This window comes from Elgaria multicarinata, chromosome 4, assembly GCF_023053635.1.
Source record: "Elgaria multicarinata webbii isolate HBS135686 ecotype San Diego chromosome 4, rElgMul1.1.pri, whole genome shotgun sequence".
Taxonomy (NCBI): domain Eukaryota; kingdom Metazoa; phylum Chordata; class Lepidosauria; order Squamata; family Anguidae; genus Elgaria; species Elgaria multicarinata.
Window position 1 is genome coordinate 146,023,460 of NC_086174.1, and position 27,026 is coordinate 146,050,485.

Sequence of the window (27,026 nt, forward strand, 5' to 3'; positions counted from 1 at the left end):
GCATCTGGACAGATTCCTCTCTTCCTACTGTGGGGCCAGGTGGGCCTCTGTGGGGAGATGGTTCCATAATCAGGGGAAAACCACTGAGAAACCCTTCTTCTGAGCCTCCCTCAGAGGAGGCACTTGGAGGAAGGCCTCAGATGTCGATCAAAGTTCATGTCAGGAGAGGCGCTCCATCCATCAGGTATTGCGGTCCTGTGCCATGTAAGGCTTTATAGGTTAAAACCAACACCTTGTTGAATCGGGCTCAGAAACATACAGGCAGCCAATTCAAAAGAGCCAGAATATGCTCAGATGTTCAGGTCCCAATTATTAATCTGGCTGTCATATTCTGCACAAGCTGCAGCTTCTGAACAGTCTACATGACCTAGTACCATGGCTGAGTATATCATTATAAATCTCAGTAATTATTTTTTATTTATTCCATTTCTATCCCACCTTTTTTCTTCTAAGGAATGTAAGGCGGCATACATAATCCTCCTCCTCCTCTCCATTTTTATCCTCACAACAACTCTATGAGGTCGGTTGGGCTGAGAGTCTGTGACTGGCCCAAAGTCACCCAGTGAACTTCGATGGCTGAGTGGGGACTAGAACCCGGATCTCCCGACTCCCAGTCCAACACTCTAACTATTACAGCCCACTGGCTCTCATATTGTATTTGAATATGCAAATATTATGCAAGTTGGTGTCGTCAATAGCTCATCGTCCTCCTCCCTTCCAGAATCTTGCAGGTGTCCATGCTTTTTCTTTGGTTTCTCAACAGATTCATCAATGCTTATTGGGACAGCATCTGGATTCGCGGCCAACAAGTTGGCTGCATCATCAAATTCTTGAAACTTTAGGTCATCTACAGTTGCCATTCATGCACCAATGTTCTGACGAGGTAATCCAGAAGTGACAAATAACGGCTGGTTGCAAAGCAAAGTCGAAGGAGCTACATACGAATGGCCTGTGTTGCCAGAAACGGCAAGGAACTGGCAACTCTCCCTGTCCTCTTTCGTCCTCTGTTTTGGTGATTCACAAGTGGCCACCTTAATTGTGTTTTTAGAGCTTTGTATTTTATTGTTTTTAAAATGGTATGACACCTAAAGATTTGGCTTTGTAGGGATGATGATGATGATGATGATAAGCAATAGTTGCCATGCAATGTACACCTGCTGGAATTCCCTCTTCTATACAACTATTAAATTTGCAGAAGCCCTCTCCTCTTTTACATCTGGTCACCCTAGGGTAACCCCTATATAGAGTTTACATGGTTAAAATGTAAACTTAAGTATAAGTTACTTGCCATAGTATCAAATAGTTTGAATTCATTCTGCTGTTATAGGTCGCCATCCTGATTAAATCACAGCTACATAATCAATATTCAATATTAATTTCAATTTTACGAAGTGTGAGCATTTAAAGTGAACAAACAATACAATTCTAGTAATTTCAAGTAAAACTATAACTAAATATAAAATGCAGGTTGTCAGGTATTATAATATTTTTAGCTGCTTGTGCGTGTACGTGGTTTTTTTAATACTCTTCAATACCACCGTTTATTTAAACTATGTGTCAGCGTGGCTTAGCTGTGTTATTTTTGGAGGTTGCAAGAATATGAAAGGGAATAAAAACCAACTGTCGCTGTTGATTGGAAATAATAAATTTAATTCTGGAGGGCAGAAATAATAAAAAACATGCATGCCTGTTTATCTCCCCTCGTCTGATCTTTTTCTTGGTGTTATTAAATAAATCAAAACCGCTTGTGGTTCCAACCTGTAACATAAGAGCTCTAAGTTCTGACTTACACATTCAGTAATGACTATAATGGCTGCAAACTTTGAAGAGTAACGGCGCATACCGAATTGCCCTTTTAATTAATTAATGATTTGTACTTATAAGACATGCACGCACATATTCGCAGTGTTACTTTTTATTAACAATGATTTATTAATAGGGTTATGGAGCTGCTACTTTCCCCTGTTTCCTGGCTTTTACAAAAACAATAGCCCCTTCTTTTTGTTTGTGGGGCTTTCATTTTAAAGAAGTTAAATAATAAGAGATTTGAAAAAAGAGATTTGGGTTCCATCCATGAATTACTGCTGTTCCTGAGCCCAGATGGATGGAGAACTATTTTTCATCTTGTCTGTGGTGGTCGTCTGTTCTTCTAGGGGTCAGTTGGCCAAGACTTCCTTGAGTTCTCTTCTGTGGCTTATATCACAATGTTCTCTAAGTGCATACTAGGTTGGCTTACATCACAATGATCTCTAAGGACATATTTGAAGGGGTGTCAAAGGACAATCATCTGTTTGAAGGGCTGTCTAGACCAGTTTATAGAAACATAAGAAGGGAAAGGCCTTGAAGTTTCCTATCAACCGTGAGCACCTGGACTATAGGTCACCTCATCAATTTTCCCCACTATGGTAAGACATACTGTACATCTAATTAAATTATAGTAATTATTTTTAAATGTGCATACACACATATGAAAAATTGATTCAAATCTGTGTCCTCCTTTTTTTTGGCAAAGTATTTTCTTTTGCGGGGAGGTAATATGCAAGTCAGCTGGGAAAAGTGTAGAAAAGGGCAACTAAAATGATTAAGGGGCTGGAGCATCTCCCCTATGAGGGAAGGTTACATCAACTGGGATTGTTTAGCTTGGAAAAAAGGAGGCTAAGGGGAGACACGATAGAGGTGTACAAAATTATGGAGAATGTAGATAGGGAGACATTTTTCTCCCTCTCTTAAAATACTAGAACCCGGGGTCATCCCATGATGCTGATTGGTGGGAGATCCAGGACAAATAAAAGGAAGGACTTCTTCACACAGCGCATAGTTAAATTATGGAACTCACTACCACAAGATGTAGTGATGGCCACCAATTTGGATGGCTTTAAAAGGGGATTGGATAAATTCCTGGAGGCAAAAGCTATCAATGGCTACTAGCCCTGATGGTTGTGTGCTTTCTCCAGTGTTCGAGACAGTAAGTCTGTGTGCACCAGTTGCTGGGGAACATGGGTGCTGTTGCACCATGTCCTGCTTTTTGTTCCCTGGCTGACGGCTGGTTGGCCACTATGTGAACTGAGTGCTGGACTAGTTGGACCCTTGGTCTGATCCAGCATCAGGGCACTTCTTATGTTCTTAAAATGCTGTTGAAAAGGAAGAGGAAAAGAGAGGAAAATACAACTGGCCATTGAACTCAAAGAATTATGGCAACAGGAAAAGGTCACAGTTATTCTGTTAGTCACATCAGTCACCAGCATCACATCAAAAAACTATATAGAAAACCTTCAAAAACTGGACCTGCCAAAATACATCCACACCAACATCCAGAAAGCAGTCATAATCAAAACATGCTCAATTGTTAGGAAATTCCTGAATCTGTAAAAGGCAGCATAACTTGGCAAAGCCCATCACATTCGTCTAGAAAAACCGCCATGAGCGAGGGATCATCATCATCACCACCATCTGGGAGACTAGCATGCTGCAACGTGAAGGATCAGTAGCCCCCAGCTCCATCTTTACTTCCAATAATAATACATGTAAATTAGCGCATCATTTTTATCCAAATCTGTGTCCTCTTTGTTGGTGATGCATTTCCTTTCTGCCAATGTTCCATAACATTGACTACCTTTAAAGTCTTGAAGGGTCTGGAAGCAGAGACTTTTGATCCACCTCCAAGGCCATTCTCCATCTCCCCTCACCCATTGGATGAATAGTGGGTACAGACAGACTTTTTGGTACTGGCACCCAAAATCTGGAACAGGTTTCCAAGAGAAAGATGTCTGGCCAGCCCCATCACTACTCACCGTGGGACTAGCAATTATAATTATTTTATTTCAGCAGGCTTTTCAAAGTTATTGCTTTTCTGAAAGATTTTACAACTACACCTGCTTTTCATCTTATTATTATTATTATTATTATTGTTATTATTATTATTTATTATAGCACCATCAGTGTACATGGTGCTGTACAGAGTAAAACAATAAAATAGCAAGAGTAAAACAATAAAATCTGCTTGTAAACTCTTTGAACTGTTATTTTATACTTATTGATTACTGTTTTATTGCTTGTTAAGCCAATTATATTTTTCAATACAGAATGGCAGGGAAGAAATGTCAGAAATCAATAGCATGAGCGGGTTCAACTGTAAGCGATAACTTCAAATGCCCATGAGAACAAGGATATTTTTTTAATGGCGTATGGAATATAAATCAAGTGTTTTATGCATTTCCTCAAATAAAGTTTCTTCCTAAAGCTCTGCCATGAAAATGTTCCAAATAAATTCTAAGTTGGCCGGGTCCAAATATCTGTGGTTGCTCCAACATGCTCATATTTCAGATACAAATGATTAAACCTTTCCCAGGAGTTTCCAAAAGCCAATGCTTTTAAAATGAAATCTTCAAGCACTCCACTGTGTGCTGTAAAAGGTGCGATTTCAGAGCACACTTGAAACCAAATCATGTCCTATGGTCATTTGCCCTGCCCCCATTTCTCCCACTCCTAGTGAGAGGGACACACATCTCAACACATGCCAAAACAAATATGCCACGGACAAAAGATACAAATCCAGTGGAGATGTCTAGCAGAGCAATATCAGAAGCAGCAGTTAGGGAGCAAAGAAAGAGTAGGAGGAAGCAGCTGGGCCATTTTTCAGTAACAAGGATGCAACGCTGAAGCTTACCTGCACATAAATAGACAACCATCTCAAAGATGTGGGCTGGACCTCTGAAAGAAAATGTGGGTAATTGGAAGTGGGGGGCTCAGGTTGTTTTCTACCAGGGACTATCCCCAAGGAGAAGAAATAAAAGAGCCTTTTCTGTTGTTATGCCCAGAGAATTCTCTCTCCACTGCAGTGGAATTGGCACCAACCTTGACGGTGTTTCAGGGACTGTTAAAAACCTACCTGTTGAAATAGGCATTTGCTGGATTGTAATATTTTGCGTGGTAGATGTTCTGTTTTTAGTGTGGCATATATTTGTTTTAATGAATTCTGTGCGCACACCCTTGCGATTTTGTAATGAAGGGTGGTATATACTTTAAACAGTGCTATACTGTAGAACAGTGGTGGCCAAACGTCAGACTTGTGGGATCTACCTAGTTTTTGTTTTTTAGCTAGATGCATGAGACCCACCAGCATGAGCCTGGTGCAAAAGATATATAAGAATTAAGTAATTCTCAGTTTCTTATCCATAAAAGGACCTCTCCTCTTATTCCATGACTGCTTAGTTTGATCAGGAATCTTTGATAAGAGACTTTGTCAAAATCCTTTTAGAAGTAAATAGTGTCTACTGGATAACCCCTGTCTACATGTTCGTTGTATTATATTGGACATCTTTATATCTACATGTATTATATTGGACATCTTTCAGTCCTCTGCTACAGAGGCTGCTTTTACGAATATATTTCATATTTTGTTTAGAAGATCAGCTATTTCATATTTGAGTTCTTTGAGAACTCTGGGATGGATACCATCTGGGCCTGATGATTTATTTGCTTTGAAGTTATCAATTATTTATTTATTATTTATTTAATTACATTTATATACCACCCCACAGCCGAAGCTCTCTGGGCAGTTTACAACAATTAAAAATAGTAAACATTAAAAGTATACAAAAATCTAAAAAACATAAAAACAGTATAAAAACAACAGTATCCATTTAAAAACAACAATTCTGGGGTCGATTAAAAACAAACTTAACGTTGTTAAATGCTGTTAAAATGCCTGGGAGAAGAGAAAAGTCTTGACCTGGCACCGAAAAGATAACAACGTTGGCGCCAGGCGAGCCTCATCGGGAAGATCATTCCACAGTCGGGGGGCCACCAAGAAGGCCCTCTCCCTTGTTGCCATCCTCCGAGCTTCCCTCGGAGTAGGCACTCAGAGGAGGACCTTAGATGTTGAGCGCAGTGTACGGGTAGGTTCATGTCGGGAGAGGCGTTCCATCAGGTATTGTGGTCCCAAGCCATGTAGGGCTTTATAGGTTAAGACCAGCACCTTGAATTGGGCTTGGAAACATATAGGCAGCCAATGCAAGCGGGCCAGAATCGGTGTTATATGCTCAAACCTCCCTGTTCCAGCTATCAATCTGGCTGCCGCATTTTGCATAAGCTGCAGCTTCCGGACCGTCTTCAAAGGCTGCCCCATGTAGAGGGCATTGCAGTAATCTAATTTGGAAGTTACCAAAGTATGGACAACTGAAGCTAGGTTATCCCTGTCCAGATAGGGGCATAGCTGGGCCACCAACCGAAGTTGGTAGAAGGCACTCCGTGCCACCAAGGCCACCTGTGCCTCAAGTGACAAATATGGTTCTAGGAGAACCCCCAAGCTACGAACCTGCTCCTTCAGGGGGAGTGCAACCCCATCCAGAACCGGTTGAACACCCCCCATCCGATCAGAGGAACCACCCACCAGCAGCATCTCAGTCTTGTCTGGATTGAGCTTCAGTTTATTAGCCCTCATCCAGTCCATTGTCGCAGCCAAGCACCGGTTCAGCACATCCACAGCCACACCTGATGAGGATGAAAAGGAGCAGTAGAGCTGTGTGTCGTCAGCGTACTGATGACAGCGCACTCCAAAACTCCGGATGACTGCACCCAACGGTTTCATGTACATGTTAAACAGCATGGGGGACAAGACCGACCCCTGTGGAACCCCATACCGAAGAGTCCACGGGGCCGAGCAATGTCCCCCAAGCACCACCTTCTGGAGCCGTCCTGCTAAGTAGGAGCGGAACCACTGCAATGCAGTGCCCCCCACTCCCAACTCAGCCAGACATTCCAGAAGGATACCATGGTCGATGGTATCGAAAGCCGCTGAGAGATCAGGGAGAATCAACAGAGTCACACTCCCCCTGTCTTTCTCCCGACATAGGTCATCATACAGGGCGACCAAGGCTGTTTCCGTGCCAAAACCAGGCCTGAAACCCGACTGAAATGGATCCAGATAATCAGTCTCATCCAAAAGTGTCTGGAGCTGTCCCGCCACCACCCGCTCAAGGACCTTGCCCAGGAATGGAACATTTGCTACCGGCCTGTAATTACTAAGATTTTCCGGGTCCAAGGAAGTTTTCTTCAGGAGTGGTCTCACTACTGCCTCTTTCAGACGGTCTGGGACCACTCCCTCTCGTAGAGAGGCATTAATCACCTCCTTGGCCCAGCTGGCTGTTCCATCCCTACTAGCTTTTATTAGCCAAGAGGGGCAAGGATCCAGAGCAGAGGTGGTTGCGTGGACCTGTCCAAGCACCTTGTCAACATCCTCGAGCTGGACCAACTGAAACTCATCCAAGATTACAGGACAAGACTGTACTCTGGACACCTCACTAGATTCACCTGCTATAACACTGGAGTCTAAGTCCTGGCGGATGCAAAAGATTTTATTCTGGAAGTGCCTGGCAAATTCATTACAGCGGGCCTCAGATGATTCTACCATGTCCTTGGGGCCAGCATGTAATAGCCCCCGGACAACTCTAAAAATAAGGTTGAGAACTTAGGAACATAGGAAGCTGCCTTATACGGAGTCAGACTTTTGGTCCATCTAGCCCAGTACTGTCAACACTGGCTGGCAGCAGTGGCTCTCCAGGGTTTCAAGCAGGAATTTTTCCAGCCCTACCTGGAGATGGTGGGGATTGAACTGGGGACCTTTTGCATGTAAAGCGGAGGCTCTATCACTGAACCTAACCTTCTCATATTTTATGTAATTAGTGCTGGTTTATCTGTAACCAAATTTATTCACTCTTTTAGGTGGTTTGAAGCATGCTCAGAGGTTAATAACCACTGTTGTTCCAGAACAGGAAATTTGGAGTGTTTTTTGTTTGTTTTGGCTAAGAAGGTGTGGTCATGTTGGCCCATCAAATTTATATTTCTACCCCCTACTCATCAAGGATACTCTGGCATTGTAGCCGCCCATCCAGAATATTCACCACAGTCATATGCCGGGTTTAGCTTTAAAAATTTGGAGCTGCATTTTATTTCCTTCACACCTGATTATCAAGTCACCCATCCCTGTATTACATAGTAGAATTCTATATTCTATACATGTAATCTGTACATTGAGCAACTAAAAATCTCCACACAGTTCTTCCATAAATAAGTGAGGCAGGTGGTTACCAGGAAGAGGGCCTTCTCTGCTGTGGCACCGCGGCTGTGGAATGAGCTCCCTAAGGAGGCTCGCCTGGCACCTACACTATATTCTTTCAGATGCCAGGTGACAACCTAAATTTAATTGTAACTTCGCTGTTTTAAATTTGTATTTCAATTAGTCCATTATACTAGCATTCTTGCAGATCTTTAAAATATGAAATACACCATTGGGAGGGAAATCTTAACTAAAGCTTATGCCAACTCCCAAGAGTCAACACCAGCTGCCATATTATAACAATCACAAAACTTGCTTCTTCTTTTTTTAATGAAAACAAACCCTGTCAAACATCTTCAGCTATATTACATCTGTTTTTAGGATAAGCTTGTTTGCAATTCTTTTGGCAAGTTTTTTTTTTTTGCAAGCATTTAATGCCTCAACTGACAGAAAAGTTGGAGAAGGCATCAGAGCAAGATGGTATTTATTCTTAAACCAACGTAAGTTCTGATGTCGTTAGCAGTCTATAGTTTTCATCTTCAACATTAGATTTCCACTTATTTGAGTTTCTGTTTCTTCCGTGCTTGGAATTGTTCCGTTTTATTCTTGACGGATTTGATTAGCATTGACAATGCGGGATCTATGGATCTCCTGGCAGCAGATTCCCTCTCTGCTGTATCGTCCTGTCTCCCAGTTGCCTCCGTCAAGCCCTGCTCTCTTCGGCGAGTTTTCTCCTCTAAAATCTTTTCAACTGCTTTGGTTTTCTTAAAGTTTGGATCTGAAGGATCCAAATTAAACAGATGGGAAGTATACATAGCTTGGAATCTGGCATCAGCAACGTTTACCTGGAAACAGCAATAAGGGATGCTTTAATTGCAACAAAAATGCAACAGCCTATTTTAGATAGCAGTTAACAACCAGGTTAAGCTAAATTAAAACAAAGCAGTGGATATCATTTACAGCAAGGATGGGCAACCCACTACTCTTGGCCACTGTTTGTGTGAGTACCATGTGCCCAGGAGAGACCCACACATTGCCCCCCACCCCAGCCCAGCCCAGCTATTAGTAGTGCTGGGCCAGTGACCCAATTTGGGGTTAATAGGTATGGGGAGGAGTTTTAGCCACCCACTCACTCAGCATCCCTGAAGCAACTGTGATTACTGCTTCCAAATGAGTGCAAGCGTACGCCACTATATGTCCATGTACGTGCATATACAGACCCTGACTCACTGACCAGCAGTGCATGCGGGCTGAAAAGGTTGCCCACCCTTACTTACAGACATAAAAATTTATAAAGAGTAGACTGTACCCTACAGTGTTCCAAGTAACTTGGAGCCATTTCACAGAGGTAATATCCATAATTCACCATCATTTACAAAAAGCAGTGAGCATACATAGTTTGCTGGGCGTTGCTTCCCTTATTGGTGCATTTTGGTGAAGGTTTTTCTCCCTTCAAAAAGGTTGAAGTGCCTCTAAAGTTCAGTTACTGACAGTAAGACTGTTAAACTAAAACCTGCTGGTATTTTTTTGGTTTTAAGCCCTGCCTCCTTTTGCCTTCAGCCCTCCTACTACTAGAGTGTGGACCCTGAGAGCTTATCTGAAATGGAATTCGAGGGCCCGATTTGAAAGAGGCTCTGCACCCCTGTTATAAAGGAACAATGTTGGCTGTGAGGCAATAAGCACAGCATCACCAGGTTAAAGGGATCACATGGAATAGTCATATGCATAAAACAGGGGGAGTAGAAGCACTTGCTTGCAAAGGGCTGTGTGGCTATACATGTAGACAGTCAAAACCAAGTGGGTGAGAATCAGATCTAAAGAGGAGAAAGATTTCAAGCTTGGGCACATCTTCGCCAACTCCAAACTTGCAGTTTATTCATCAAATTATATGATTACTATGGGCAGTAGTTGGGGAAAGATTCACGCAACTGCTTATATGCTATCCAGCTCTTATGCAGGTCCAGGCAACCCTGCACCTACATCGTGCAATGTGTTACATGTACCGCAAAATGCAAGGGGCAAAGGCAGAATATTCAGCTCTCCTTCACGTTATAGAGAAAGCAAAAGCTCATGGCCCAAATAAAAGTATTATTTCATTTCAGGAAGAAAGCATGATTTGGGCCTTAAGTGAACACAGTTACCCAAAGAATAGCAGATCAACCCATAAGCACAAAAAAGGATGCAAAACTTTTCCAATTTCTAGTGTAAAATACAGGGTTTGGAATTCAATTCTTCAATTGTCCCTCTTGAAAGAATGATAAAAATGTGTGTTCATGTAAATGATAATGTAGTTATTAATCTATTGCAATGAAAATGCTGGTCACTTTGAGTTACATCTCAAAAGTAGGAAGCCCATAGTGTTACCTGGAAGTCATCCGTCAGCAGTTCCTTCTTTTTCATTAATATCTTTTTCTTCTTTTTGCTCAGGTTTTGCTGTTCCACTATCTTGTCATAATTGAAATGTCTCCTTTCATCCTCTTCCTCATCCATCACCAGCAGAGCCATTTCGGCCTGTTACAATCAGAACAGACAGGATCTGTTTGCACATTTCACAGAATATGGGTTGCAGATGTTTCTGCGTCTCATCTGAAGACGGAGTTGCTAATGCACAACAGAAACAGCTATAATTGCCTATCTGTTTACAAAACATTTTTATTGGCAAGGAGGAGAGCGCCTTATAATAAAAGCAAAGGTAATTAAAAGAACCATTCTCACTTCAATAATAAGTATTCTTAGGCTGATGACTGTGATTCATTTGTTACACTTATATCTAATTCTTCCTCTGGGCAGACTAGAAGGGCTTAGATAGGGCTCCCAAGGCAGTCTCCCACCCAGAAACTGACCAGACTGTGAGCCTCAGCTTTAATGATGTACCATCATTGTGTGCTCCTCCATATATATACAAGCCATATATATGGTATAGCTGTATATATGGGAGAGAGTGGCTCAGTTCAGACAACACATTAGTCAACGCAGTGTGAGAACTCCGCTCAACGGTTGAATTTTCAGGGGGTACTTCCCACACATGTTCTAACTCAACCATTGTGACTGTGGGCTACTATGGAGTTGAGTAAAATCCATCATGATGTTTGATTGACAGTTCTTCTACCCTCTCTCCTCCCCCGGTCCTCCCAATGGTATCCACCAGCCATTGCTGCGAAAAAACAATCCCAGAGGCTCTCCTAGAGCGGCACTCCTTCCTTTCGCCGCTCTTGCCAGTGAACTCTGTAGCCAATGGGAAAGTCAACTCAACACAGTGGAAAATTCCACTGAGCCTGCCACACAATGGTTGTGCAGGAACTCTTCTCTGCACAGCATGGATATTCTGCATGGAGTGTTTTAAAAAAAACTGCACCGTTGCGTCGAGTTTTCCTGCCAGACAACACATTTCTCAATGGTGGTGTAAAAACTCCACCATGGAGTTCTAAAACCACCACTGAGAAACGTGTTGTCTGAACTGAGCCAGTCATAGAATCATAGAATCATAGAATAGCAGAGCTGGAAGGGGCCTACAAGGCCATCGAGTCCAACCCCCTGCTCAATGCAGGAATCCACCCTAAAGCATCCCCGACAGATGCTTGTCCAGCTGCCTCTTGAAGGCCTCTAGTGTGGGAGAGCTCACAACCTCCCTAGGTAACTGATTCCATTGTCGCACTGCTCTAACAGGAAGTTTTTCCTGATGTCCAGCTGGAGTCTGGCTTCCTTTAACTTGAGCCCGTTATTCCGTGTCCTGCACTCTGGGAGGATCGAGAAGAGATCCTGGCCCTCCTCTGTGTGACAACCTTTTAAGTATTTGAAGAGTGCTATCATGTCTCCCCTCAATCTTCTCTTCTCCAGTCACTGGTTCACTCACAAGCAAGGGTTGCATGAAATACATGATAGAATCATAGAATCATAGAATAGCAGAGTTGGAAGGGGCCTACAAGGCCATCGAGTCCAACCCCCTGCTCAATGCAGGAATCCACCCTAAAGCATCCCTGACAGGTGGTTGTCCAGCTGCCTCTTGAATGCCTCTAGTGTGGGAGAGCCCACAACCTCCCTAGGTAGCTGATTCCACCGTCGCACTGCTCTAACAGTCAGGAAGTTTTTCCTGATGTCCAGCTGGAATCTGGCTTCCTTTAACTTGAGCCCGTTATTCCGTGTCCTGCACTCTGGGAGGATCGAGAAGAGATCCTGGCCCTCCTCTGTGTGACAACCTTTTAAGTATTTGAAGAGTGCGATCATGTCTCCCCTCAATCTTCTCTTCTCCAGGCTAAACATGCCCAGTTCTTTCAGTTTCTCTTCATAGGGCTTTGTTTCTAGACCTCTGATCATCCTGGTTGCCCTCTTCTGAACACGCTCCAGCTTGTCTGCGTCCTTCTTGAATTGTGGAGCCCAGAACTGGACGCAATACTCTAGATGAGGCCTAACCAGGGCCGAATAGAGAGGAACCAGTACCTCACGTGATTTGGAAGCTATACTTCTATTAATGCAGCCCAAAATAACATTTGCCTTTCTTGCAGCCATATCGCACTGTTGGCTCATATTCAGCTTGTGATCTACAACAATTCCAAGATCTTTCTCGTTTGTAGTATTGCTGAGCCAAGTGTCCCCCATCTTGTAACTGTGCATTTGGTTTCTATTCCCTAAATGTAGAATTTGGCATTTATCCCTATTAAATTTCATTCTGTTGTTTTCAGCCCAGCACTCCAGCCTATCAAGATCACTTTGAAGTTTGTTTCTGTCTTCCAGGGTATTAGCTATCCCACCCAATTTTGTGTCATCTGCAAATTTGATCAGCGTTCCCTGCACCTCGTCCAAATCATTAATAAAAATGTTGAAGAGCACTGGGCCCAGGACTGAGCCCTGCGGCACCCCACTCGTTGCCTCTCCCCAGTTTGAGAAGGTTCCATTGATAAGTACTCTTTGAGTCAGATTCTGTAGCCAACTGTGGATCCACCTAATAGTTGTTCCATCTAGCCCACTTTTAGCTAGTTTGTTAATCAGAATGTCATGTGGTACTTTGTCAAAAGCTTTGCTGAAGTCAAGATATATGACATCCACAGCATTCCCACAGTCCACAAGGGAGGTTATCCTATCAAAAAATGAGATCAAATTAGTCTGACAGGATTTGTTCCTGACAAATCCATGTTGGCTTCTAGTAATCACTGCATTGATTTCAAGGTGTTTACAGATTGACTTCTTTATAATCTGCTCCAGAATTTTCCCAGGGATGGATGTCAGACTGACTGGTCTGTAGTTCCCAGGTTCCTCCTTTTTGCCCTTTTTGAAGATAGGGACAACGTTAGCCCTCCTCCAGTCGTCCGGCACCTCGCCCGTCTTCCATGATTTTGCAAAGATAATAAACAAAGGTTCTGAGAGTTCTTCCGCTAGCTCCTTCATTACTCTTGGATGCAGTTCATCGGGCCCTGGGGATTTGAACTCATTCAAGGAAATTAGGTGTTCTTTGACCATTTGTTTATCAATCTCAAACTGCAATCCTGCCCCCTCAACTTCTGCTTCACTTTTTCCAGGGGGGTCATAGACCCGCTTTTGGGAGAAGACTGAGGCAAAGTAGGAATTGAGCACTTCAGCCTTTTGTTTGTCGTCTGTTATCAATTTGCCATCCTCATTAAGCAGTTGAACCACCATTTCTTTCCTCTGTCTTTTACTACTCACGTATCTGAAGAAAGCCTTTTTATTGCTTTTAGCATCCCTCGCTAATCTCAGCTCATTCACAGCTTTAGCCTTCCTGACGCCATTTCGGCACTTCTGCGCCACTTGTCTGTACTCTTCTTTTGTAGCCTGGCCTTCCTTCCACTTCCTATATGTATCCCTTTTTGTTTTCAGTTCATCAATAAGCTTTTTGTGGAGCCACATTGGTTTCCTCTGTTGTCTTCTATCTTTTCTCCTTGTTGGAATTGTTTGTAACTGTGCCTTTAAAATTTCATTTTTTAGATACTCCCACCCATCCTGCACTCCTTTTCTTTTTAGGCTCCCTTGCCACGGGACCTTACTTATTATAGTTCTGAGTTTATTACAATCATGGTGGAGAACTCATGTGTCAGCCCATGAATACCCCCTATATCATGCGTAGTACATGTTAGGGGGAGAGTTTGACCCAAATCAGAGATCACACTCGTCAGAGGTAGGAAAGGTTAGCACAGCAGAAGCAAGGCTGAACTGCATCAAATACAATTACATGTTTCAAGCACTTGTCTAATTTTAGCGTAACTTTCTTATCAGCCAACCATCAGATTTCATCAATTCTCAGTCTTAAAAAGAAAGACCAGTTTTTTTAAGAATGTGAAAATGGCACACATCTTGGACCACATGCCCACAGTTCAAGCAGCCGTTTGCTCACAGTAGATCTAAACTTGCATATCAAAAGGATTTTCAATTGAGCTTTTGAATTCTGCATTAAAAAGGAAACAATTAACTAGCCTCTTATTATTTTCAGATCAAGGTGAGCAACGGAGTTTTGTTTTACAAAAAGCATGAAGTTACTGCCACTGCTGTAAAATGGTAGTAACAGGCAGGAGAGATAAAATACAAGTCATATTTAAAATGTATAAATATAAATACACTTCCAGAATATATGCAACACACAAAAGCCACAATCCTGAACACAGCTGACAGTGTGTCAATCCCATTGAAGGGTTATTCACAGTTTCGGCAAACTGAGCATATTTTGGGCAAGGGACTAAATAGCCATTGCCTCAATGTGGTAAACAGGTCTACATCATGATGCCTGAACACCCAAGGCATACAATATTTACTACTGCCACCACCACCCTACCCAAATTCCAGTAAGAACTGAGTACAGATGGACCTCGTGCACTTGGAGATGTACATCGTCTGCTACATTTTTGTCAAACATGTGGACATGGAGTGAAGATAGAGGCAGGAAGGGAAAGTGAGCCGTCTCTCGCTCGTTCTGCATTCATTTTACACAGTTGCCAAAGATGTGAACGCATCTTGAAATAAGCAAAACTTGAATGAGCAGAACTGCATGTGGTCATGCTGACCACCTATTCCTTTGGATAAAATACATTTTGCAAAAGTGCCAAGAAAGTTGGGTGAGGCTCCCAGTCATTTTCCGTACTCAGGTCATTTTTAGTACTAAAGTCAGGGTCAGAGTTTATCAAAACAAGTCTAAACAAAATCTCAAAGGTCAACCAAATGTGTGTTCTGCCTAGAAATGAAGTCAAGAAAGCATTTTATATTGGATAGAGTTCTGACTGGTATTTAACTGGGAATTTAAACATGTGGAAACAGCTAGAAAGCGATTGCATGCAGCAGGCATAATATTTAAAAGCTGTCATGTCTCTGCAATCGTCCCAAACATATGCAGCATCTCCACATCAGCAAGACACCATGTGGCGTGTCATTATGGGGAAGCTTTTTCCGGTGGCCTCTACATGGAGGCTGTTGTGGATCAACCGATTCAGACTCTTTGGCGGAATCCTTGGAACATGTTGCAAGCAGTGACATTTCAGAGCCGTGAAGGAGGGAGGTAGAGGAGCTTTCTCAAAAGGTTGTCCAGATGTAGCCCCAACTCTTTCTTGTCAACTAAACTTGCCCATGTTGCGTGCTACAAGGGTGCTGTGACACAGAGTGGGGCCACCCTAGGATCAACTTACTGAGGCCTCCGCCGATGAACTGTTTATCATTCTCTCTCCTGGTGCCATGCCACTTCTGAATACTAAGATGGTGAGTGGGGGTAGGAATAAAGCTTTTGAGGGATGTTGTGGAAAATTCCAGATCCCTTAAGACTGTCAACTAAAAACTGTGCCGTTCACATGCATGAGTATGTTGAGAAAATACTGCAGAGAGCAAACTATGACCCTAGTACTACCAGGGAGTTTTCTAACGAGGTAAGATCTGTTTCGTGATTGGAGAAGGGGGTTAGATTTGCATAAACTAATCTGACAAACGAGGCCCGCTCTGCCAGTTGCACAGACCTTTATGGAGAAACCAGTGTTAGCCATGCCATGTGCTGATAAAATACCCTGTGCTTCCCCCACCCACCCACCTCCCCCAAGACTTGCACATTAAAGCCTAGGCCTTAGTACAAAAACTGGTTTGTGGCTTTGCATCTTCTCTAGACCCTCCACCATACGGGCAGATTCGTCAAGATGGCAGAAGATAGCAGAGCTACGTATCTTCTCTTATGATGTGCCACTCAGCCTGCTCTCCTCCTCTTTGCTTTCCTTCCTCTTTTGATTGGGGAAAGTAGGCAGCACAGCAGGGATCTGGTTAGAAATCTATACAACTAAGCATTTCGGCATCAGGTTAAGACATGGCTTTTTAACAAAGACTTTGATGGCTAAATCCACCAGCCTGCGCACTGCCTTGTTTTAATTGGATTCTACTGTTTTAAAAGTTCGTCCTGCTTTTAACGTATTCATGGTTTAATTTGTTTTAGAATTGTATATTTATTGTTCTATTTTACATGTATGATTTTATCTGTATGCCACCCTGAGATCCTTGTGATATAGGGTGGGATATAAATGTTTTAATAAAGAAATAAAAGTATATCCTACTGCTATCCTTCAGAGCAGCTAGCTCCTAGCATTATTGCTCACCATTTCATCCCCCACTTCCATCTCCTTGCTAACAAGCCTTACATAAATACAATGGCTGGTTATGCTTACTTGAAAACAATTGCATTTATTTATTTTACTTTCTTCTTTAAAAAAACAACACCCTCCTTTCTGTGAATGAGAATGAACACAATTGTTTTAAAAATGAAACACTGAAGTGAGTGATTTGTCAGGGAGCAAAAACCATTTAGCACGGCCGAGGCCCACACATGTGCCGATCTTGTCAGTGCCTCGATGGGGGACTACCAGCAACTCCCACATATGCCACTATTGAGCTTTATAAAGGAAGACCAAGATGTAAGCCTCATTAAAAAAAAAGGTGAATAATAAAAGAAAGGAACAGTTTAAAAATGGTCAGTTAACCACTAAAAAGGTTGCCAATCTCACGTTTTATGAACGACCTCTCTACTATTTGCAGATATGAAACTTTAACATTAAGTCTTCATGTTTAAGGTAAGCGTACCAAACCCCTTATACACAGAATGCCGGCCCTATTCACCCCAGACAAATATTAGAATCATAGAATAGTAGAGTTGGAAGGGGCCTATAAGGCCATCGAGTCCAACCCCCTGCTCCATGCAGGAATCTACCTTAAAGCATCCCTGACAATTGACTGTCCAGCTGCTTCTTGAAGGCCTCTAGTGTGGGAAAGCCCACAACCTCCCTAGGTAACTGGTTCCATTGTCCATACAGAAAATTCCACTAATAAAGAGGCATGCATGGAATGGATAAGCATGTCCCACTGAAATCAACAGAATTTAGTTACATCTGTCACCTAAGAATGAAGTGTAGGATTGGGCTGCATGACATAAGATGGAGGCTGCTTCCAGATGGATATCTCCAATCAAAACACATTGTTCAGTGGGGTTAAAACCAATCAAACAGAGCAGAATTTACTTTTGACTAAACACGCATGTTGTTGTTGTTGTTTATTTGTAAAGTTGCTTCCGACTCTTCGTGACTTCATGGACCAGCCCATGCCAGAGCTTTCTGTTGGCCGTCGCCACCCTTAGCTCCCCCAAGGTAGAGTCTGTCACCTCCAGAATATCATCCATCCATCTTGCCCTTGGTCGGCCCCTCTTCCATTTGCATACCATTTTGCATACCACTGGTCTATTAGTCACAACTAAGAATTAATTATTAAACAAACCCATTTGCAGGATGACACTGCTAGGCCTAATCTTAATTATATTTGAGCGTATTCTCTTCTACCTTATGTTTCTCTGCATCACCTTCCTTTTCTTGGATGTTTTCTTCATTCTTGTTCTTCTTATTCAAACCTGTTCATAAACATATATAAGTCGTTATCAAAATATGCAGGACTAACGATCTCAGGAACACTACAAAGAAGTGTGCTCTCTCTCCATCAACACATCTTCTGAAATGCCAGCTGCAAAATGACCGTGAAACATATTTGAGGAAAATCAGCCATGAATCAAAACGATGATCTTCATAGAAAATTATTTAGCCAGAGTCTATTTCAGTTTTAAGCAAGTAGTGAGAGGTATGAAAGGAATCCAACAACTGTGGCTCAGTTCTTTCCCCAGGAAAAGTGCTATATAACGTATTAATTATCATGCCACCCACAGCTATTTCTAAATCAGTGGGACTTGAAGTTGCTGTCATGCAATAAGCTTGGGGTGTTGTTTTGCTCCCCTCTACCAACAACAGTCCCCTGCTCCTGCCCCCTGGAGTGGCACCTCATTGAGATGTTGCTATCCAAACAGAGTATCATCTGCCCCTCTGCGTTCCAATGTAAACATGGAGGGACATTTGGAGTAGTGGAGGATCCTGGCCATTCAAGTAACTAGATTTTTTTTTAAAAAAAATTTTAGACTACTCCGAAATACAGTGGAATTCTGTTCTCATCTCAAATCAATACCTCGTCTAAGGTAAACGGATAGCCCTAGATAACATATTGAACAAGAACCATTGTTTAAGAAACGAGTAAATAAACCCATACTTTTAAAGTTATTTGAAATGGGCTAAGATTTTACTAGTAGTATTTTGACCAAAACTGATCATTTTTAATATGTAGCGTAGACATAAATTTAAGAGAGCATGCTAACCTCAGTATCCTTAGCTAACAAGGCAGAGTCAAGGAAACAATATAAATAAATAAGGGAAGAGATCCCTGTATTTGCTGTGATAGAATTTCCATTCATAAATATTTCAACGAGATGCAGCAATCAAGAGGGGGAAACAGAAAAAAAAATGTTGCAGAAAAATAACTACAGACGAATACCACCACTGACAGTGAGAAACTAGGAAGGAAAAGTGATAAAAGTCAAATACAAAAGTAATTGGAAAGAAAAAGAAGGAAGGCACAGGACCAGCTCAGGAATTTTCCTACTGTGGCACACAAAAATGAAAAGGAATTGAATAATGCACTAAAACGTATTGTACACTGTCGCACCACAAAGCCAGCCACAGAATAATGGAAGTACAAAATCTTGGAACCCTGATATTTAAAGACTGTCAAACCAGAAACAGATACAAGCCCATCCTCCTGTACTGAACACACATACCACGTAGGTCTCCACTGAGCCATAATGGCTTAGGTCCTGAGAACCACTAGTGGAATGAAGTGGGTGGAAGACGACTTTTCTGCCCCTCCTCCACTCAGTAACCTCACAAAAAGGCCTCTGCGAGGCCATGAAGTACAGCCAAAATATTTTAAACAAATAAAATAAATACACGCAGCAAATGGGCACTTTTTATTTCTAAAATCCAGATCCAAATGGTACACTCATATATAGCTTCCCAAAAGGTGCAAGTTAAGATAAAGGCAATTGTTATCTTCGGCCAGGGTGGGGGGAATCTTTTTGATGAAATTATTTTGCGCACTGGAGACACTCTGGAGAATATACCAAACCATAATCCAGGAAGTATATGAAACAGGCACCTCTCTAAAATCATGTGCAGTATCCATTATGTAAAAGCTGCTTTGTTTGGCAAGCAGACAGAACTCATTCTAACCAAATAGCTCCAACAAACTTGTTTTTCTATGAAAGCAGTATAAAAATCACCTTACGGCATGAGACGTTTTGGAGCAACCAAACCGCAATGTTATTTGCGTTACCAGGAATCAAACAAGAACAACAAATTCATCATCTTATAAAAACTGTTCAGGTACGATAAAAAGCAGAATACATTAAGTGTACATAACAGTTCCAATACTCATTTCCCTCTAGTTTTGTATGAACTGAGTTTTATAGGCCTATCAGGCCCAATTAATCTCAATTTGTTTCCCATCATCATCAGCCAATAGGAAATATTCATTCTATCTTCTGCTAAAAAAATAAATTTACTACTGAAAAGTTAATAATCTAGCTTGCAACAGTCAATGAATTTTTTTACATCAGTGCCTTGGTGCATGACTTAACTGTACCAATTTTATCATATTTTTGTTATCTTTTCAGCGCCAGGTCAAGACTTTTCTCTTCTCCCAGGCATTTTTAACAGCATTTTAACAGCATTTAACAACGTTAAGTTTGTTTTTAATGGACCCCACAATTGTTGTTTTTAAATGGATACTGTTGTTTTTATACTGTTTTTATGTGTGTGTGTGTTTTTTTAAAAAAAATTGTATACTTTTAATGTTTACTATTTTTAAATGTTGTAAACCGCCCAGAGAGCTTCGGCTGTGGGGCGGTATATAAATGTAATTAAATAAATAAATAAATAAATATTTTGCTTCCAAACTATTACTTTTCAAACCGTAAAATATGCCTAAACATTAAATGAAATCTTTCAAACACTGTTAGAAAGAAATTCAAAATGTACTGTTTGGCTTGAATTTGTAGCTGCAGGTAGACACCTCCTAGTGACAATGCCCAATGTGGTAAAAGCCAATGGGTTTAGGTTTGGGGCAACATCGAACACTTCTTTTGCATTAGCGGGAATGACTGCTAGAGGGAGCCCCGAAACGAGTAGAAATTACAGTTTCTAGAAGGAGGTACGTTGGCCCTGAAGACCTGCCTCCTTCCAGAAGCTAGAGTTTCCACTAAATTTGGGTTGACCCCAGAATCGCTAAATCGCTGTTGCCTAGTGCTTGGAGGCGACCTTCACAACCAAATTGGCCAGGCGCAGGAGAAGCACCCTACTGGATATTATTCATTCGTTTGCAAGCTGAGCTGAAGACCATATACATCCCCATCATCTCCCTTTTAAAAATCAGTAACATGCCCCTCCGGAACGGCAAATGAAAACTGCTCAACATTCCTGCTCCTATTCTGGAAACATTCATCCCCAAACAATTTACAGGGCATCCACTCCAACAGGCTATGTTACAGGGGATGCAACTTCTTGTACCTTTTTTTTTGCACCTATTCTACTGAAGGCCAAGAAAGAGATGGGCTCTCTAATTTTGCTTCCCTATTTTCTAGTTTCTTTAGCTATGTTCAGATCAGAAATTTCATTAAGGTTTATAGCAGGGCTGCATTACCACAGGGGTAATCTGTCCCCGGGGGCCGGGGGGGGGGGGGGCGGGGATGATAACATGAGGGGCAGGGCCAAAAGTGGGCAGGCCACGTCTACCCCGTCTTTCTGCGATCCTCTTCCTCCAGTTATTTCTCCTCTATCTGCCTCTACAGATCACAGAGACAAAGAGAATAGCATCTGCATCCCAAGTGAAGATGAAAGCTCCCCTCTGATAGTCTGACTGGAAATGCAGTTTCAAGTCTGTACCACTGAGTATATCACACAAGAGAGGATCCTGTATACACACTTATCAAAAATCCAACAATGAAATCATTGTAAGATTGGATTTGATATAAACCCTCACTATTTTTCTCAGCTTTAAATCAGCACACATGCCATCAGTGAAGGAACAAACACTAATTTTAGAATAGCACATTAAAAAAAACGAATGAATTAAGAATTGCTTTGCTGGATCAGTTCAAAACCTTCATCTATTTCAGCACTCCTTCTCCAGCTGTGGCTGGCCAGGGGCCAACAGGAAACTCATAGGCATTACGAAGACAGCCATCCCGTTTTTGTCCATAGCCTTTGAAAATCAGCGATAAATTACCTCTAAATTCTGAGAATCTATTTTTATTAATCACAGTTATTAACCGTTTACAGACCTATCCTCCCTGAGTAAGTCTGATCTTTTTAAAAAGTCAGCTATACTCACGGCCATTACAACATCCTACAGAACCGAATTCCATAAGATCCATTACACAACTTCATAAAATGCATCTTGCTGGCATTTTCATTGCTAATACTGACTTCCAGTGAACGGAGACTCATTTCTTTCTATTTCATTTCTATGGTGTATTCAAGCCATGTCTCCCCTTTCCCCAATTCTCTTTCCCAAACTAAAAGGCTCCAACAAGCATTTCCTTATAAATAACAGATGTTCCATTCATTGATCATTTTAATTGCTCTTTTCTGTACCTTCTCCAGCTTTACAATATCATTTCAGTGACAGAGTGACCAAAACTGCATCTTACAAACTGGAATTATTGTTTACATTTCTTTCCTAACAATTCTCTCTCTGCCGCAGCACAACAAGACAACATTCACTTTGTATAATGACCCCAGATTTCTCTCCTGTATGGTTACAATCCGTTTACGTCTTCATAAACAAAGCTGGTTATTTGTCCCAAATATGGATCACTGTACACTTATATTGAATCCCATTTTTTGTTCTGTTCTTTAGACCATAACTGCCTTTTGGAACTTATTCACATTCTGCTTCAGATTTTACTGTCTCAGTTTATTCTCTATACCCAGCAAATTCCTTCTCCCCACTCCCAGCAATTCCAGATCGGTAAAGCAGCAGTTTCTGCAGCTGAAACTCTCCCCACGGCCTGAGTTCGATCCCAGCGGAAGCTGGTTTCAGGCAGCCAGCTCGGGTCGACCCAGCCTTCCATCCTCCTGAGGTCGGTAAAATGAGTACCCAGTTAGCTGGGGGAAAGGTAATAATGGTCGGGGAAGGCAACGGCAAACCACCCCGCTATAAGGCCTGCCAAGAAAACGTCAGCGAAAGCTGGCGTCCCTCCAACAGAGTCAGTAATGACTCAGTGCTTGCACGAGAGGTTCCTTTCCTTCCTGTGTACATCAACAAGTGCCAGTCCCAATACACATATTGGTGGGGCCCCACAATGTATTACCTGCATTGCAAGACTGCCTTTATTCCTATCCTCCACCTCCTGCCTTTAAACAAGTAACTAGTCGTTAAAAGGGCCCGTCTTCATAATGGTTGCAAAGTTTCCATACGGGCCTTTGTCACAAGGTTCTTTGAAAAATCTAAGTACATGAATCTACCGCATCACTCATAACTATAAGGGACAGCAAAAAAAAAAGACATCTCACCTGTTTTCCCAAGTTCCTCAGCAAAGTATGGGTCATTCAAATCAACATCAGATGGGCATTCATCCCCAGACAGTATTTCCTCAGCAGCATCCTGAAACAAAACACATTGCATTTCCATTACTAAACACTAGTAATGTGTTAGTAATAGAAATAAATATCACAAAGCTGCCAAATATAAGTTCCAAGTAGTAACCTCAGGCTACAGACTTGTAGCACAGGAAGAAAGTGATTTAAAACAACTGCTTTCACTGAAATCAACAAAGCTATAGGAAGCATCAACATGGGCTTCAAGAACAATTCCACGTGCAAGTATGAATGCGCACATGAATCTCAACACTTTGTCAACCTTTGGATGACTGATACCAGTGAGATATCTCCAGGCTCTCCCTATGAATATGAAGGAATACACTTCTGAAGCAAATGGTTTCTTACAGCAAAACCCAACCTGGCATCTTCCAGACCATTTGAACTACTGCCAGTGGTACAGGAGGAGAGATAGAGGCATTTTTTTTTTTGCCTCTGTCCTTTGTTTTTGTTTTACTTTTGCCTCTAGGCAGCGCTCTGAGCCAATGTAGAGAAGCCACAGGGGTGGGGTAGGGGCTGAAGAAGCCATAGGATTTTGCAAATACTAGCTTCTCCCCTCTCATCCCCACCAACCAAAACATCCCCTTTTTCACCTTTAAAAGGTTATCTGAGGTCATCTTTACAACCTTGGAAACCAGACACCACAGTTCTTCCCACAGCTGCTGCAAAGGGGTGGAGGAGGGGAAGGAGCAGATCTTTTAAGACCCCTTCCTGAAGTCGTAGCCAACATTCCTGGTCTGAGCAGGAGAAAAGCCACTAGATGGGCAGAGTGAAGGGGGAAAATATGCCTCACGCCAAGAACTTCATCAACAGTAGCTGCCCCGGAAAAAATAAATATGGTAGAAGCTTTCTTGAAGAGCAACTGGAGATGTATATTCTTTGAATTATGTTTGGGATAATCATGTATGGAGGAGTGAAACACTGCAGTACAGCACCTATACTAGCCTTCCCCATGCTGTGACCTCCAGATGCTTTGGACGTAAACTCCAATCAACACTAGCCAGCATGGCCAATGGTTAGGCATGTTGAGAGTGGGCCAAAACATCTGAAGGGCACCAGGTTGGGGAAGGCTGGGCTATTGCATCAAGTCTGGGAAACTCACGTTGAAATCCACACTTTGCCTTGAAGCTCACTGAGCAGCCTGAACTACTTCTCAGGATTGCTTTGAGGATAAAATGACACAGCCCCATCTATGAGGCCCTGAGCTTCCTTGGAAGAAGGACAGGTTATAAGTAGGATAAAGCAAATTATTCATTATAATTTAGGATGTAATCTAAGGAACAATTAAAATAGGAGCACGTCCATAATCAAAGAATACGTAATGTAGACGTGAAACTTGAGGGTCGTAACCATGTGAAAGTGATGCTGATCGAATAAACAGAATAGCCTAATAAGAATGATCCATTTGGTTTGCTGGATCAACATTTCCAAAATAACGTGTACTTTGAAGCTCAGTTGTCTGTTCTACAAAGTCCCTTGGCTGGCACATTCTGAAATAACGAACATCCATATGGAGTCAACGCATGCTCAGAGTAGCCTTAAAATAATAATAAAAAAGTGTCTGGCATCTCTATTGTTGACTTTGCAGAAATAATGAAGAAAGTCAATCATGGAGACACTGTCATCAGTTTTCCAAAAGAATCCCAAAGTATGTATTTCTTTGAAGACTTTCCCAATTTTTTTTTTTTTTTATAAAGATAGGCTTCTAAAATACTTCAGGCAAAATTTGCTCACTACTAAAGACTTTAGACAAAGCTGTCATTCTCATCCAAGGCTTGGCAACTCAACCACGATGATTTTTAAGCAACAAGAATGACCCTTCCCTTTAGCAATGCAGAACATATCAAGGACACAGGATCAAAGGAGGATTTTCTGGATAGGCCAATACATTTATTTTTCCTTTAATCACCACTTGTTTTTCATTCATGTGGCTGCCAAAGGCAGATGAAAAGTACTCAGGCCTGTTATGACTTAATGCTACCTTGTGATCAGTCATTTGCCTACCGTCATGCTTTCTGTGAATGTACTTTAAAAATAAGATATCCAAGAGGAAAAGGTTTTCCAACTATGTTTCAATGAACTCAGCTCCTCAAGTGAGAAGATCAGTAATGAGGGAAAATATTCCACATCAGCCTGCCTGTAGTCTAAGGTCATTGTTGGAGGCTCTTCTCCGAGCACTCCCACTAGCGGAGGTGTTGTGAGTGGCGAACAGGAAAAAGAGTCTTCTTAGTGGTGGCACCCTGTTTGCCCAATGCTCTTCTCAGAGAGGTCTCTGCTCTTCTCAGAGAGGTCCACTCACATTGTTGTTCTTTCTGCTGTTTCTTCTTGTTATTACTTTATAATGTTATTTTTAACGTAGAACGCTGTACGCCATCCTAAACATTCCCCCCACCCAAAACGCAGGATATAAATTTGTTAGTAACAGATGAATAAAACTCCCTGAAAGACAGCTTACACCCACTCCTACTGCTCTTCCCTGCATGAAGTGAATGGAAAAGTTCCAGGCTTATTTGCAAGTCACAGGTGTTCTGTACTACATATGCAGGGGGTTCCATGGCAGATAAGTCAACATTAAAAAGGGGTCTCTGAAGATATCACAATGCGAAAACTGATTGACTAAAGCAAATACTACCTTCTGTTTCTTCTTCAGTTTCCTCTTCTCTTTCTTCTTTTCTAGAAATTGTTCCCACGGAGTCAGTTTATCCTTCCCTTCTAACTTGTTCCTTACCATTTCTTCAGCACTTTCTTTAAGTCCTGTAGCCAACCAGAAAACACATGTAGCCAAGTTAGCTCTTAAACCAAGACCTGTATTTAAACATCTGAAGGGGGAGAAACGTTGGACCCATGTGAAGCAACAGCGCCAGAAACGGTTCAGAAAATACCACTGGTGAGGAATTAGACAGGCATTCATCTCAAGGCTAGTCCCAGCAGCTTGTATTTGGGAAACAACCAGGAAGTTTCAGCTGGCATAGAAGATGGCAGTCTCTCTCCGATTTGGTTACCAAAAACACACGAGAGCTCCAGCGTCTGCACTGACTCTCCCGCCCTTCAAACTTCCAGGAAAAATTTAAGGAGCTGCTCTTGATTGTTAACAGGACTATAGTATTATGCTAAAATGTGTGCATTAGTCAGCCTCTTGGTACATTTCTAGTCCTTATGACTCCAAAGAAAGTCTTGAAATGAGTTGGAAATAGCTGGAGAAATATCAGAACAAGAGACTTAATGTTGCTGCATGTGCATATAGATTTAAAATCCCTATTTAAATTTATCCACGCAACTTATATTTGTATACGTTAAAAAAAAAAGTTTACTGGTTCCTTTGAAAACACGCAATGTTTTATTTATTTTTTGTTTCACCTTTGCAGTTACTTTGGATACAAAAGGGCATTTTATAAATTAGAAACAGAAGACTATAGGTATGACAGGAGATTCAAGGCTTTAACAGTAATTTGATTATTTTACAAAGGAAAGAAACTACGGAAATGTGTTCCAATAAATCTCTCTAAAGTGGTTACTGCTAAAATAAAAGTGTAAATTAGTCAAATTATCTTTTTTATTGCTGATTTATCAATTTATCGCTTATAATAGCAGCTATAAGAATTGAAAGGGTCACTATTCCCTACCCTGTATACTCCCACAGGGAGTTGAAATCATCAGACCATTAACTTAAGATTTTTGTCTCCTTGGTGCCCTTTTGTCATGTTCCTGCGCTAGGAGAAATAATTTAACTTAGCATTTCCAGACCTGTCAACAGTTGGAAAGAACAGGATATCACGTTAAATGCTTGGTTGAAAGAAACATCCTCTTTTTCCACAGCAAATAACAACTTCATAAGGCCAAACAGGAAAAAAAGATATGCCACAGAATAGCACGCTACCGGATCCAAGCCCACCCCAATCACTAAAAGCTGGAAAGGAGCATGAAGGGATTTCATTTAAAAGATAGAAAGCTGCCTATTAGGAAGTCTGGGGTTTTCTTGC

At 41.7% G+C, this 27,026-nt stretch overlaps 2 protein-coding genes across 4 annotated transcripts in view; one reads left to right on the forward strand and one right to left on the reverse strand.

Annotated features, from left to right (window-relative positions):
• The window catches only part of ISM1 (isthmin 1), a 325,195-nt gene that overhangs the window by 226,118 nt on the left and 72,051 nt on the right, over nucleotides 1-27,026 (forward strand). The window lies entirely within an intron of this gene.
• Nucleotides 5,480-27,026, reverse strand: part of ESF1 (ESF1 nucleolar pre-rRNA processing protein homolog) — a 56,215-nt gene continuing 34,668 nt past the window's right edge. For both annotated transcript variants that reach the window (XM_063125343.1, XM_063125342.1), the window contains exons 10-14: nucleotides 25,679-25,800; nucleotides 22,963-23,053; nucleotides 17,854-17,921; nucleotides 10,421-10,567; nucleotides 5,480-8,901 (exon numbers count right to left, since the gene is read on the reverse strand). In XM_063125343.1, the coding sequence (XP_062981413.1) occupies nucleotides 8,614-8,901; nucleotides 10,421-10,567; nucleotides 17,854-17,921; nucleotides 22,963-23,053; nucleotides 25,679-25,800 (716 nt within the window). In that variant the 3' untranslated portion in view covers nucleotides 5,480-8,613. The remainder of the gene's footprint in view (nucleotides 8,902-10,420; nucleotides 10,568-17,853; nucleotides 17,922-22,962; nucleotides 23,054-25,678; nucleotides 25,801-27,026) is intronic.